Source organism: Dipodomys merriami, unplaced genomic scaffold (genome assembly GCF_024711535.1).
Source record: "Dipodomys merriami isolate MVZ:Mamm:240054 unplaced genomic scaffold, mDipMer1.0.p SCAF_1093, whole genome shotgun sequence".
Taxonomy (NCBI): domain Eukaryota; kingdom Metazoa; phylum Chordata; class Mammalia; order Rodentia; family Heteromyidae; genus Dipodomys; species Dipodomys merriami.
The window spans coordinates 1-14,635 of NW_027202375.1; the positions used below are offsets into that span (position 1 = coordinate 1).

The window sequence follows — 14,635 nt, forward strand, 5'->3', positions numbered from 1 at the left end:
TTTTTGTTACAATCGGACCTTATATACTCAACAGACTGGTGTCTTTTGTAAAAGAAAAAGGTCAGCGCAGTCCTTCTATTAGTTCTGAGATCCGAATACCAAGCATTGAGAACAACCGACACCTGTGCAACAAAACTATTTCAAACTTAGGATCGAGTGGTTATTTTTTGCCCCCCAATGGGTCTTATTGGGCCTGCAACACGGGGTTAACGCCTTGTGTGGCCATTGAGGTGTTTAACCACTCTTCCGAATTTTGTGTGCTAATCCAACTATGGCCTCGGGTCACTTATTATGAGGAACATACATTCCTTCAATTATTTGAACAAAAGCTCAGGTATCCTCGGGAGCCTATATCCTTAACCTTAGCCCTTTTGCCTGGTAGGTACAGGGACTACTGCCCTAATACAAAATAAGGAATTTTTACAATTACATGCAGCCGTGACCGATGACCTCGAAACCATAACAAGGTCCATCTCCGCTTTGGAGAAATCCCTATCCTCACTTTCAGAGGTGGTGCTACAAAACAGAAGAGGTCTGGATTTATTGTTTCTAAAGGAAGGAGGCCTATGTGCTGCCTTAAAAGAAGAATGCTGCTTTTATGCAGATCACACTGGGGTGGTAAGGGACTCCATGGAGAAGTTACAAAAACGCCTAAAACAAAGACAACTTAACCTCTCCAGTTGGAACTGGAACTCCGGAGTTGGGGCCTGGGTCAGTCACAACCCTCTGCTGTCCACGTTACTCCTTCTCCTCGTCCCCTTGATTACCTTCTTCCTCTTCCTAGCTTGGGTCCTTGGGCTTTTCAACGGCTAACTCAGTTTATTAAAAACCAGATCGATTCGACCCTTACCAAAACCGTTTCAGTACATTACCATCAATTAGAGACCCAAGAACAGGCTGTTGAGGCAGAACAAGGGCTCAGGTTCGGCGCCTCACGGTCCCGACCTCCCCTCCGGGCTAGCTAGAGAGTACTCCATGACGGGATTAGTATGGGGCCTGCGCTGGAGGCACAACGTACAGAGGTCATCGAGACCGGCTCAACATGGCACGTTGCCAGAAGCAGGAGGCACCCCATATAGCCTAAGACAGGGGCTCTCTCAGCCGGGCCAAAAGTCAACTCTGGCCATTTTAATAAAAGGAGGGGGAATTGTTGGAGACCTAAAACCTACCTGAGAATGCTCTGACCTTTTACAGACACCTGTGCAAACTGTGACAAACAATCTCGGAAATACCACAAGAAGTACTTTTAGATTAAGTTCCTGGAACAGGCTGGGCCAGTCTGTTGTAGAAACCGTTGGACCAAAAAGACCTTACCCTAACCCCATTATTAAAATTCTTCATCTACCCTGCCCTTCCTCACAGTATTTCCCCTTCTACCCTTATAAAAGCATAAGCAAGCCTCTTTGCCAATAAATGAGACCTTGACGCGACTCAGACTGATTTTGTCTTCATGCGCTTGGTCTCCTTTCTCTCTCACCCCCATTGGTTCCTTTAGGAGGTGCCCCCTCCTAAAGGAAAAGAATGGTGAAGAGACAGCATGTGCTACAGATGTGCCATGGGGAAAATGCCATTTGTGCCAATCTTCTTCATTACAGAACTTGGCCTTGAGTTGAATAGCAAAAATTGGCATTCTTGAAGGTAACTTTCTGATTGACAGGTCTCCTTTCTGTTTCCTGTAAGGCCCTGATGGCAAAGATTTACTGCCTAGCCCTTATTTCCTCAGTCTTTTGTCCTTACTTCCTTCTTTTTTGGTAGTCTCTGTCCCCCCATTTCTTTGCCTGGCTAGGTTTGGTTTATCAGCTCATCCTGCCATCTGCAAGCTGAATAGGCCACAATACCTGGCAAGCTTTTCTTCTACGCAGTATCACACTTTCCTCAGGCCCTTTTTCTTTCCTCCATACCCCCATCTTCTTTCTTTTATCCATTAAGTTTTTTCCAGTCCTAGGGATGGAACTCAGGGCTTGGGCCCTATCCCTGAGCTTCTTTTGCTCAAGGCTAGCACTCTACCACTTGAGTCACAGTGCCACTTGCACTGTCTATGTGCTACTGAGGAGTCAAACTCAGGGCTTCCTGTATGCTAAGCAAGCACTCTACTACAGTGGGAACCTCACTATTGTTAAGTCCAGGTTACCTATAAACTCAAAACCTAGGAAAGGTTTCCAAACTGAAGGTGTGTCATGTTCATCATTGCCCACGGTGGGCTGGGAGTGCTTCTCTGAATTAATAAGAGAATGCTTCCGGGTAGAATTAAGCGTCATTTCTTTTCTTTTTTTTTTTTTTTAGAAATGAAAGACTTTATTTCAGCTTACTTTGTACCTAAACTTGTCTTCATAGACAAAGGCCTCACTTGAAATTATTAAAATGATGGTATATTACTCCAACGCAAATATAATTCCATATAAAATACACCAAGTATTTTGATATTCTTTTTTTTTTTAATTGTATTTTATTTTATTTGGGAACATACTGTACAGAGGGGCTACAATTACATGGGCAGGATAATGCATACTTTTCTTACCAAGCATTGCAGCCTCCTCCTTTGTTTACCCTTCACTTCCCTTCCCCTCCTCCCCCCTCCCCCCACCCAATTTTACCCCCCTCCCCCCACCCAATTGTACCCCCCTCCCCCCCCCACACCGACATTGTAAAGCTGGTTTTGACATGACATTTTGTACTTCTCATTGTTGCAACAGGTCCACCTGAATCCTTAAACGACTTGTTTGTCCCCATCTCCTCCACATGTTATACTGACATCAAATATAGTGAAAGCGGGGGTTACACTGTGGGGGAGGGACATACAAAGCAACAAAGAAATAATCTTATAAATGCGTTAGAAACATATGCATGAAAGAAACGAAAACATTAAAATACATATTTAAGGGTTCATTTTCCTAACATCACATTATCTGACCTTTTCTGCTTGACTCATACCTATACTAGATTTTGCAAATAAGGGAAACCATGGGACCTATGCTTCTTTGGGCCTGGCTTACTTCACTTAATATAATTTTTTCCAAGCCTTTCCATTTCCTAACAAATGGGGAAATGTCATTCTTTCTGATGGAGGCATAGAATTCCATTGTGTATATATACCACATTTTCTTGATCCATTCATCTACTGAGGGGCATCTGGGTTGGTTCCATATCTTAGCTATGGTAAATAATGCTGCAATAAACATAGTTGTGCTGGTAGCTTTAGTGTGGTCTTGTTTGTAAACATTTGGGTAAATGCCCAAAAGTGGGATTGCTGGATCATAGGGGAGATCTATGTGAAGTCTTTTGAGGAACCTCCATACTGCTTTCCAAAGTGGTTGAACAAGTTTACATTCCCACCAACAATGAAGTAAGGTTCCTTTCTGTCCACATCCCCTCCAGCATCTGTTGTTGTTAGAGTTCTTGATTTTTGCCGTTCTAACTGGAGTGAGGTGATATCTGAATGTTGTTTTGATTTGCATTTCTTTTATGGCTAGGGATGTTGAACATTTCTTCATGTGTCTATTGGCCATCCTTCTTTCTTCTTCAGAGAAGCTTCTCTTTAAGTCTTTCGCCCACTTATTTATTGGGCAGTTGTTTCTTTGAGGATTTGTTGTTGGGTGGTTTAATTTTTTGAGTTCCAAGTATATTTTAGATATGAGACCCTTGTCCGTTGTATGGCTAGTAAAGATCTTCTCCCAATCGGTGGGCTTTCTATTGATCTTGCTAGCTATGTCATTTGCCCTGCAGAAGCTCTGCAACCTTATGCAATCCCATTTGTCCAACCTTTCTTTGATTTGTTGTGCTTCCGGGTCTCTATTCAGAAAATTTCGGCCTGAGCCAAGGAGACCTAAGGTTTCTCCTATTCCATCCTGTAATGTTTTCAGAGTGTCTGCTTTGAGTTCAAGGTCTTTGATCCATTTGGAGTTGATTCTGGTGCAGGGTGATATATAAGGATCTAGTTAAGCGTCATTTCTAACTCTTCACATACCAGAAAGATAACTTAGATCTGCTGATGACGACAGGGGAGTTCTGTCCATCTGGTGGTGGAAATCCAGCCTGGTGTGTCACAGTTGTTCCTATTGATCGATGAAAGCGCAGAGCCTTAGAGAGATGGGTGTGCAGGAAGTTATTTGCATGGTTGATATTACTGTTTTGGATATGAAGTCTTCCCTCAAAAGGTTCAAGTATGAAGTAGGTCATGAGACTGTGTCCTTGAGGGCTTGTCCTGGGGGGGCACTGGTCCTGGGAGGAGCTGACATCGGAGGGACTTGTCCTGGAGGGCCTTGTCTTTGAAGGGGGCTTGTTCTAGTGGGGGTAACGTCCTCAGCGATGCTTTCTCAGGACTCTTCTCCATCTGTTTCTCTACTTCCTGCTCTCCAGGTGGAGTGCAGGGGTCTAAACACAGTCCATGTGTGCACCAGCCAGCTTTCTTCCTTCCTCCCATGATGCACTGCCATAGCACAGACACAACAGAGCCAGCTGACTATAAACTACTACAGCCTCTGAAACCATGAATCCAAATCTCTCTCATCCTTTAACTTAGACAGCATTGACAAATACATATATATTAAAAAAAAAAACCCTGACATCAGTTTCTGGGTTCCCAAAACAGCAATTGCAAGCTTAGGAAAATTCAGTACAGATGAAAATGTGAGAAGAAGAGGGAATATTTGGCCTTGTCAAATAACAAGCTTTGTTATTGTCCCACTGGTACTGAAAACTTGCAAAATCTGGTTCTTTGTCTCTGTGGTCTCAAGGATTGATGGCCACAGACACAGAGGGAGAAGTAAAACCAGCAAAGATTTGTTGAAGAAAAATATAAGCAGACCTCATGCTAGACAAGAGGGTCCCAAGGGCAGGCAAGGCCTGGGGTGTGTTGTGCAGGAGTGAATAAGGTACAAGGACTCTTGAGATCTGCATCCTTACTCCCTCTGACCAGGTGCTCGATCCTCGATAACTCTGGGGTTCCTTCAGTCTGCTGTTCACTTGCAGGTTTTCCAGGACAATGGGCCATGATGTGATGCCAAGTGGACTGCACGTGTGACAGCTTAGAGCCATGGTGCTGTTGGGCCCACGGGCTTGCACCCAGAACTGCTCAGGACCATGGTGAGGGGTGTAGAACCTCAGGGGAGGGAGTTGTCCTGATGGTCCTAGATGCCCCCTTTTCTGCTCTCACTAGCTTTTAGAATACATCTCTTCATTCTCAAGCTGATGGGATTGGATAGGAGAACACCATTGTATTTCATCCAGCAAATTCTGGTTTGCTGTGAGCTTAAAAGAGATTTCTTCATCTGTATCCCTTTCTTCTCTAGTTGCTAAAACCCCTAGGAGTTTTGCACCCCCCCTCTCTCCCTTTTATTTTTGCCAGTCCTGGGGCTTGAATTCAAGGCCTGGGCACTGTCCCTGAGCTTCTTTTGCTCAACTTGAGCCACAGTGCCACTTCCAGCTTTTTCTGTGTATGTGGTACTGAGGAATCAAACCCATGTGAGGCAAGCACTCTAACACTAAGCCACATTCCCAAGCTGTACATCTCTTTTTTTCTCCATTATTTTGACAAGCAAAGTTAGATGTTAGCAACTGGCAACTGGAACAGAACAGAAACATATGAAGTAGGAAAGTAGAGAATAGAAGAATCAGATGCTAAAGGGGAAATGTGTGTTGAGGAAAGTACTCAAGAAAACATACAATTTTAGTCATAGAACTCCAAATCACAGCAATTATGGGGGGGGGACCCTGAAAATTCAGAAAATCAAATCAGTGCCCTTGAGGATGAGAGTAAGAAATGCTCAAGAACACAGACAAAGAATAACAGAATGGAAAATGTTGCACTGGAGATGATAAAAGTGGTAGATAGAGAGAATTGAGAATCCATTGCGGAATTCTCTGTGCACCTGGTGGATTCTTGCACGATCAAGAATCACACACAAATGTAGAATTTTTCTCAAACTGAAAAAAAAATAAATCACTGGGAAATGAATCTTAATAAGTCTCACCACATTACATCTTGACAAATCCTCAATTTATAAAAACTCCGAAGAGATTAAAGACAAGCCTGTAATGGGTAAGTGGATTATGTGGGATAGGATTGAAAAAAACAAACACTCAGATCTCTGTGACACTAAATGCCAAAGACACATCATTGGCAGAGTTCTTTTTGAGGGGAGAAAATTGTGCCATCAGTTTACCATATGCAAGATAATCTTCCAGTGTGAAATCAATAGAAAAATAGTCTCATATTTGCAACTATTTAAAAAATATATTAGCCCTTCACTCTTAATTTAGAAGATGTATCTGAGCTGGAGTGTGACTCAAGTGACACGGTGCCTGACTAGCAAATGCAAAGTTCTGAGTTCAAACCCTACCATAGTCAAAAGAATTGTTTTTGTTTGCTCTAAAAAATCATGTATTCCATTTAAATGAAAGTTTAGAAAGTGAAGACTCGATGATGTATTTATTTACTCATTTATTTATCTATTTATCTATTTGTGTTGGTCCTGGGGCTTGGGTTCTGGGACTGGGCATTTCCTCTGAACTTCTTTTGCTCAAGGATGGCACTTGAGCCACAGCTCTATTTCTGGTCTTCTGGAGATTAATTGGAGATGAGTCTCATATACTTTTCTGCCCTGGCTGGCTTTGAACCAGGATCCTCAGATCTCAGCCTCCGAAGTAGCAAGGATTACAGGTATGAGCCACTTTACCTTATAAGAATGTATATTTTTGTGCCCAAGAGAGGCTGCAAAAGGGGGTACCAATTAATTCAAACAACTGCAGAAGATTTACTTCAAAAAACAAATGTAAATCTTAATAAAAAAATTAAAATAATATTATTTGTAAGGAAGATACATACTCCAAGAAATATTTGGTTGTTTGTCAAAATCTTGGTCATAGGAGCTGGGAAGGTGGCTCAGTGGGAAAGTGCTTGCCTCTCATGCATGAAGCCCTGGGTTCGATTCTTCAGCACCACATAAGCAGAAAAAGCTGGAAGTAGTGCTGTGGCTCACGTGGTGGAGCGCTCGCCTTGAGCTGAATTGGTCAGGGACAGTGCCCCAGGCCCAGAATTCAAGCCCCATGACCGCCAAAAAAAAAAAAAAAAAAAAATCTTAGTCACAAACAGAATTATGTTACAAAAGCCAGGAATTAGGGTGATTATGACAGAAAGCAAAAGCTTTTTAAATTTCACCTTTCATGTAAAAATGTTTCAATCAATTGGTTTTCATTCTGGATCTTGATAGAAGATGATTCTGTTGTTTTATTTTTAAAACATAAAGATAGCAACCCAGTGACAAAATCAGAACACAGCATGCAACCCTTAGGTTCGCGGTATCATTCTACTTTTACTTTTCAAAATGCCTGTTAAAGATTTATATGTAAAATATGGGACATTACACATATGGGTGTTTTTTATTTTGTTTACTTTTAACTTTTAGTGTTTTCTACAATAAGCATATATTTATTCATTTAAAATATGAAGTTTAATGCAATGCCTCCATGAATGAAAAAAAAAGTTGGAAGCCAATTCCCAAAGAGCCACAGTTGTTTGCCCTGTGACACTCACTATCAGAAATCGTTCTTATTACATGCTGATTCAATTAAATATGCAACAGAAAATGAGTTTAAGGCAAACTTCCAGTTAAAGCTTTGGGGAAAGAAAAAGTAACATGCATTGCCTTGAACAAGTAGTCACATATTTACTGAGATGTAGAGATTCTTTTCCCCCCCTTTTTTTTTTAAATTGGTCATAGGACTTGAACTCATGTCCAGGGTGCTGTGCTGTCCCTAAACTCATTTGCTCAAGGCTAGTGCCCAGACTAGCTTTGAACCTCGATCCTCAGATCTCAGCCTCCTGAGTAGCTCAGAGCTACCAGCACCTGGCCCCTATTTTTTTTTTAAGTCTTAGGATAATAATTTTTCTAAATCCTAAAATGGCAGCTATTTGCATACCTTATCTGTATTTAATTAGATGATAGTTTCTTGGAAATCCAAGGTAATTTCTTTGTTATTTTCTCTCCTTAACTCAGAGGCAATGTATATGTTGGTCAAATGAAACTGCTATAAATAAGATTATTTTCTCAGATGGTTGTCCATTGTCATTATTGGCTAAAAAGCATTAAACTCGCTGGGTGCTCATGGCTTACATCAGTAATCCTAGCTACACAGGAGGCTGAGATCTGAGGATCTGGCTTAAAAACCAGATTTTGGGGAAAAGTCTGTGAGACGCTTATCTCCAGTTAACCACTAAAAAGCTGGTAAAGAGCTAGCCTTGAGTGATAAAAGCTCACGGACAGCCCTCAGGCCCTGAGTTCAAGCCCTAGAACTATCACAACATACAATAAAAGAAAAGCATTGAACCCAGGTTTATTTCATTTTCAGTGGAGCCCTTTTAAAACGCACTTCCCTCCATGTATTTAAAGTTGACTCCCACCTGGAAAACCCAGGTTAGTATTTCTGTTTTTAATTCTCAGTAGCTTCAATGAACCATAGTTGTGAAACTGCATTTTCTACTTAAAATTTTAAACTCTCTCCATCAAGTGACTTTATCTAAGTCTTGACTCCCCACTCCCTCAAGTTTTATGAATCTGCATTCATCTTATTTTCATTGGAACAGTTATTCAAGAGTATGCTTACTTTCTTTTTTTTTTTTTTTTTTTTTTTTTTTTTGTGCACTGGTCCTGGGGCTTGAACTCAGAGCCTGATAATGCTTTTGAAGAATAGACCTGTTCCCAGTTCTCTTTCTCTCTCCCCCACTCTCTCTCTTTCCCTTCCTCCCTCTCCCTCTTTCTCTCCCCCATTTTTCCTTCCTCCCCCACCCCACCAGCCAGGAGGTAAACAACCTCCTGTCCACATGTGCCCCAATCCATGATGCTTGCCTTCACCTCAGCCCCAAAGAAATGGAGCTAGCCAACCAGTATAGGCTGAAGCCATGAGAGAAAAGAATCTATCTCCCCTCACTCTTCCCTAAAGTTGTTTGTGTCATGTATTTTGACACAAAGTCAAGCAATTACAGGAACATCAATGGACCAAGGAGTACTAGCTCTAAACAATGAATGAATCCTAATGGCTTGTGGGGGAGTGTGGGAGAGGCCTTCTGCTCATTATATTCTTGTTACCTTCTATACTATCCTACACAACAGAACTAAGAATAGCTGACATTTTTGTGAGCAATTTACTTTTACTATTTAAAATACATTATTTCATTCAACATTTGGAACTATCCTGTGAGACTAGTAATCTGGCTCTTCTGGTTTATAGAATGATTAGGGATTAGCAGAGAGCCAGTGGTTCATGCCTGTAATCCTGACTATTAGGATTTCTGATTATTAGGAGGCTGAGATCTGAAGATCTCAATTTACACTCAGACCAGACAGGAAAGTCTATAGGACTCTTATCTTTGGCTGTGGCTCAAGTGGTAGAGCACCAGCCTTGAGTGAAAAAGCTAAGCAAGGCCCTTGAGTACAAGCTCCAAATTTCAGTAATCTTCCCCCAAAGGGAAAGATTAGGGATCATGATGTGAAAGAATGAAAAGATTGCATCAAGATCTGGCTACTGGTGGCTCACGCTTATGATCATAGCTACTTGAGAGGCTGAGAATGGGAGGATTATGCATCAATTCCACCACTGGCAAGAAAGCTTGTGAGACCCCTTTAAACCTATGCCTGTCATCCCATGCTATATGGGAGGCTGAGATTGGATGGGTCTTGGTACCTGACCAGCCTGGGACAAGCAAATCCCTGAGAACCCCATCTCCATGGAGGAAATTGGATGCAGTGATGCATGCCTGTTATCCCAGACATGATGGGAAATCTGTAATAGGATAGATCACACTTCTACCCTAAAAGTGCGTAAGAGTAAGAAGCAAGACCCCATCCTGAAAATAATTAGTGAAAACCAGGGTGGACAGGCTCAGCAAGACTCAGAGCACAACCTGAGAGAATGAGAGAGAGAGAGAGAGAGAGAGAGAGAGAGAGAGAGAGAGAGAGAGAGAGAGAGAGAGAGAGAGACAGAGACAGAGACAGAGACAGAGACAGAGACAGAGACAGAGACAGAGACAGAGACAGAGACAAAGAGACAGAGAGATACAGAGAGAGAGATTGCACCAGGCTCATGACTAGTCCAATGGTTGAGGCAGGATTAGGATAATAAAATCTAACTTCACAGTCCACATTCCCATTCTTTGTGAAATAAGAACTAAGGATAAAAGACAAGGGAAGGAAGGACAGTATAAAAATTAGAATTTTAACAATGCCTATTTAAAGACATATTATTCTCATTTTGCTACTGATTTGGTAGCAAAAGTAATGTCTTGTTAAATAACTTTTAGCACTAATTTAGACAATCTTGCTGATAGATGAGAACAAATCACTTAAAAGTTATTTTTTATGCAAGTGGGAGGGGTACTGAAGAAATATAATCAACAACCTCCACTAAATCTGGAATATTTAAGACTAAATATTCTAAATAAGGTATCTGACACTATGCTCAAGACATTCAAAAAGAAAGTAACTGAGAGTCATCTATTCCTGCATACTAGAATTATGAAAATGTGCATACTGCAATAGCTTGTTGAGATGGCTTAAATCATAAAAAAAAAAAAAAACCAGTGAGTTCCTTCAACATTTTCCTAACCTTTGAGCAATCCATTGCATCTGCCTTGAAGACACATTCTAATAAGAAAAGCTGAAATCCATCCTTTCCCTAAGAGATCACTCAATGTGCACTCAATGGGAAAAGAGAAAGGAAGTTAGGAGGTGAGGCTAGCTCAGAATAGTGACTTCCTCAAGGCAAACACCATTGAGCTCGTACCTGTAGCTGTTCTGTTCTGAGAGCAAAGGACATAACTCAGTCATGCAGAATGTTTAGACAGGCAGACAGGCAAGCCACCATCCACGCAAATAGTCTTTTTTTCTGGTAAATGATTTTGGGTTTTTATGAATCACATAGCATTGCACAAGAAGCTCTGGATGAATTTGTGGTTTTCATGGGGGAGATGGTTGCATTGGCTTATTTACCAAGTACCACTGGAATGACAGACACTCAAACAGGAAGTGCGGAGACTGAAAGGAAAGATATGTCCAGAAAGGCCAAAGTGTTATAGACAAAGTTTTCAATTTTCAAGGAAAATATGTGCCCATTATTTCAGTTACAAAGGAAAGAAGTAAAACAAACACAATTCATATACAGAGCTTTGATGCTCTTGCGTATATATTTTTTCATTTGGCAAGTGATATCCAGACAGACTTCTGTTCAGAGCTGTTTAACATTTCATTATATGGGTGCACTGAGAATGATTATACTTGTGTGGGAGACCAATGTAGCCAAAGTATGGAATCATACTGAAAAACCAAAGAGTTAAAGCCATAAGGGACAGGCTGGCCTAGGACTGGAAAGGAATGAGTATTAGCCTGTGCTTGGAAACATTTGTAGATAGTGGGTGTCTTTTAAAGTTTTAGAAATTAATAAAATAACTGACAGGAAATATTGGCCTAAAATTGTGCAATGGAAATTTAGAAAGACAGATGTGAATAGGAAGTTCATTTATTAATTTATTGCTACAGTATTTCAAGAAGACAGTTTTGTGATATGTACCAAGTATCCAACACATCCACTTTTTGATTCAATAATATCACTCCACAGGACTTTCTTGTTGTTGTTGTTGCTGTTTTTGCCAGTCACGGGGCTTGAACTCAGACCTTGGGCACTGTCTCTGAATTTTTTTGCTCAAGCTAGCACTCTACCACTTGAGCCACAGTGCCATTTCCAGTTTTTTTAGTTTATGTGATACAGAGGAATCAAATGACTTTCTGCATGCTAAACAAGCTCTCTACCACTAAGCCACCTTCCCTGCCTCAAAGGTTTTCTTCGTTTTGTTCTGTCTCGTTTTTGGTGGTTGTGGGGCTTGAGCTCTGTGCCTGGGTGCTGTCCCTGAGCTCTTCAACTCACGACTATAGCACTCTACCACTTGAGTCACAGCACCACTTCCAGTTTTCTGGTGGTTATGTGGAGATAAGAGTCACATAGAGGGGCTGGGAAGGTGGCTCAGTGGTAGAGCGCTTGCATTGCATGCATGAGGCCCTGCGTTTGATTCTTCAGCACCACATAAGCAAAAAGAAAAAAAAAAGCTGGAAGTGGCTCTGTGGCTCAAGTGGCAGAGTGCTAGCCTTGAGCTGAAGAGCTGAGGGACAGCACCCAGGCCCAGAGTTCAGGCCCCACGACCAGACCACCCCCCCCCCCAAAAAAAAGGTCACATAGATTGTCCTGCCCAGGCTGGCTTTGAACCATGATCCTCAAATCTCAGTCTCCTGAGTAGTGAGGATTACAAGTGTGAGCCACCGGTGCCCAGCACTGAAGGTTCTTTAAAATAACATTTTAATGTTTTGGTATTGGATATTGAACCTGGGACCTCTCATGGTATACAAGTTCTCTATCACTGAGTTAAAGCCCAAACCAATTTAGGATATTTTTGGAAAAAATAGAGAATATGTAAATAAAATAATAGAAACGTGTTTAAGCTGTATATGCAAAGATGTTCATTGGATCATTATTGACAATAAAGAAGAAAATTTTAACTAATTGATGATATAAAATTCTGTGGAGTAGTTAATTCAGATTAAACAATTTAACTCTGAGATAGCTTTCATATGTTCCTGAAAGCAGAGGCCAAGGAGCAGCATAATCAGAGATCTTTCGCCTTTACATTCATCTATACCTAACATCTCTGTCAGCTTTATGTGGCTGTGACAATGTACCTGAGATGAGTGAGTTAAAGTGAGGGCAGGTTTATTTTGGCTCATGGGTGCAGAGGCTTCTGTCCATGGTGCTTGGCTTTTACTGTTTCAGGGATTGTAGAATGGTGTGTGGAGTAGAGGAACAGAGCTGTTTACCTTATGGCAGCTGAAGACAAGAGAGGATTGAGAGAGAGCGAGAGAGAGAGAGACAGAGACAGAGAGACAGAGACAGAGAGAGAGAAACAGAGACAGAGAGAGACAGAGGGCAGACAGAGAAACAGAGAGAGGCACACACACAGATGGCTTGGAGTCCCTCAGGGCTTGCCCCCAATTATCTAACTTCCTTTCATGAGGCCACACCTCTGAGAAGCTCTCAATAGCAGGGCAGACTCATGACCAAGCCTTGAAAACACTAGTCTTTGAGGGATGCACCACATCCAAACACCCCATCCCATCCCATCCCAGTGATTCTTACAAAACTGTCACCACAGTGGTGGTTTGTTTTACTCAAAAAGTAAGGTGGCTGGGCACCTATGGATCACACCTGCAATCCTAGCTACTCAAGAGCCCAAGATCGGCCGGGCGCCAGTGGCTCACGCCTGTAATCCCAGCTACTCAGGAGGCTGAGATCTGAGGATCCCGCTTTAAAGCCAGCCCGGGCAGGAAAGTCCTGAAATTTATCTCCAATAAACCACCTGAAAACGGGAAGTGGCGCTGAAGCTCAGCTCAAGCGGTAGAGCGCTCGCCTTGAGCTGAAGAGCTCAGGGACAGCGCCCAGGCCCAGAGTTCAATCCCCACGATGGACAAAAACATAAAAATAATGGAATGGAAGCCTGTGCAGAGCTGCAGGCGCTGCTGGCGGCCCCGGGGGCTGAGGTGGACGGTGGCCGGCCTTCTCCCTGCGCCCTCGGTGCGTGCGCGCAGTCTGGGCGCCAGCTGTGGCTGTTCCCTCTGTGTGAGGTGGGGACGTGGGGAAGTCGGGCCCCGCCCTCAGCGCGTGGGCGGCGGGCGGGGATGCGAGCGCAGGGCATGCGGGCCAGCGGTTGGCAGGAGTTCGCAGGGGAGCGCGCGGTGCTCTGCGCAGGTGCAGACGGAGGCTGCGGGGGGGGTGGGGGGGGGCAGGCGGGAGGAAGAGGAGGTGAGAGAGCGGCGCCACCCGAGCCGCAGAGTGAGTGCGAGCAGAGTTGGGGGACCCGCGTGGAGCAGCGATTTGCTTCCCGGCCGCGCGCCGCCCGCCCGGCCGCCCGCGGGGCCTCAATGCACTGCGGGGAGGGGTCGTCGGGGCTCCGGATGCCGGGAACCCCCGCCTCCGCCGCCGCTGCTGTCCGGAGATCGGGGCCCGGGCAGGTTCCTAGTTTTCTGGCCCGCGCCGCGCGGGGTCGCTGACCTCGGGCCGGTGGAGAAGGGAAAGGGCTCCAGGGCCGCCCGGGAGGTGAGAGGGCTCCTGGGCTGGCGGTGGTGGGGGGGTGTGGGGCTAGGACCGGGTGTCGGCGTGGAGGGCTCCGGGGTGCGCGGGAGGGGACCGGCGTGGGGCGGTGGGGATGGCGGACAGGGGGCTCCAGGGCCGACGGGGAGGGGGTCGGAGCCGGGCAGGGGCCGGGTGATCAGCGGAGAGGGCGCCCGGGCCGGTGCGGCACCCCGCGACGCCTCAGGGCCGGAGACCCCAGCGAGACGTGTGCACCGGGACTGGCTCACGGGGGCGTCGGGACCGCGAGTCCGGAGCTCGGGGCAGCTGCTCCGGACCCGGCTGGCCGGGCCTGGGGCTGCGCTCGTGCTTGTGTGTAGCCGAGAAGCGCCCCGGGCAGCGGTACCGGCCGGCCGCGATGGATGAGGCCGTGGGGGCGCAGGGGGCGCCGTGGACAGCTGCGATCCCCGCAAATTCCCGCCCGTGGGGATGCGACGGGGGTCCCGCTGGGGTCCGGGCGGGAGGCGTGGAC

At 44.5% G+C, this 14,635-nt stretch overlaps 1 protein-coding gene across 1 annotated transcript in view; it reads left to right on the forward strand.

The window, feature by feature from the left end:
• The first annotated feature begins 13,523 nt into the window (after window positions 1–13,523).
• LOC138815430 (engulfment and cell motility protein 1-like) overlaps window positions 13,524–14,635 on the forward strand; it is a 211,422-nt gene continuing 210,310 nt past the window's right edge. The window contains exon 1 of the mRNA XM_070004844.1: window positions 13,524–13,782. Within this exon, the coding sequence (XP_069860945.1) occupies window positions 13,524–13,782 (259 nt within the window). The remainder of the gene's footprint in view (window positions 13,783–14,635) is intronic.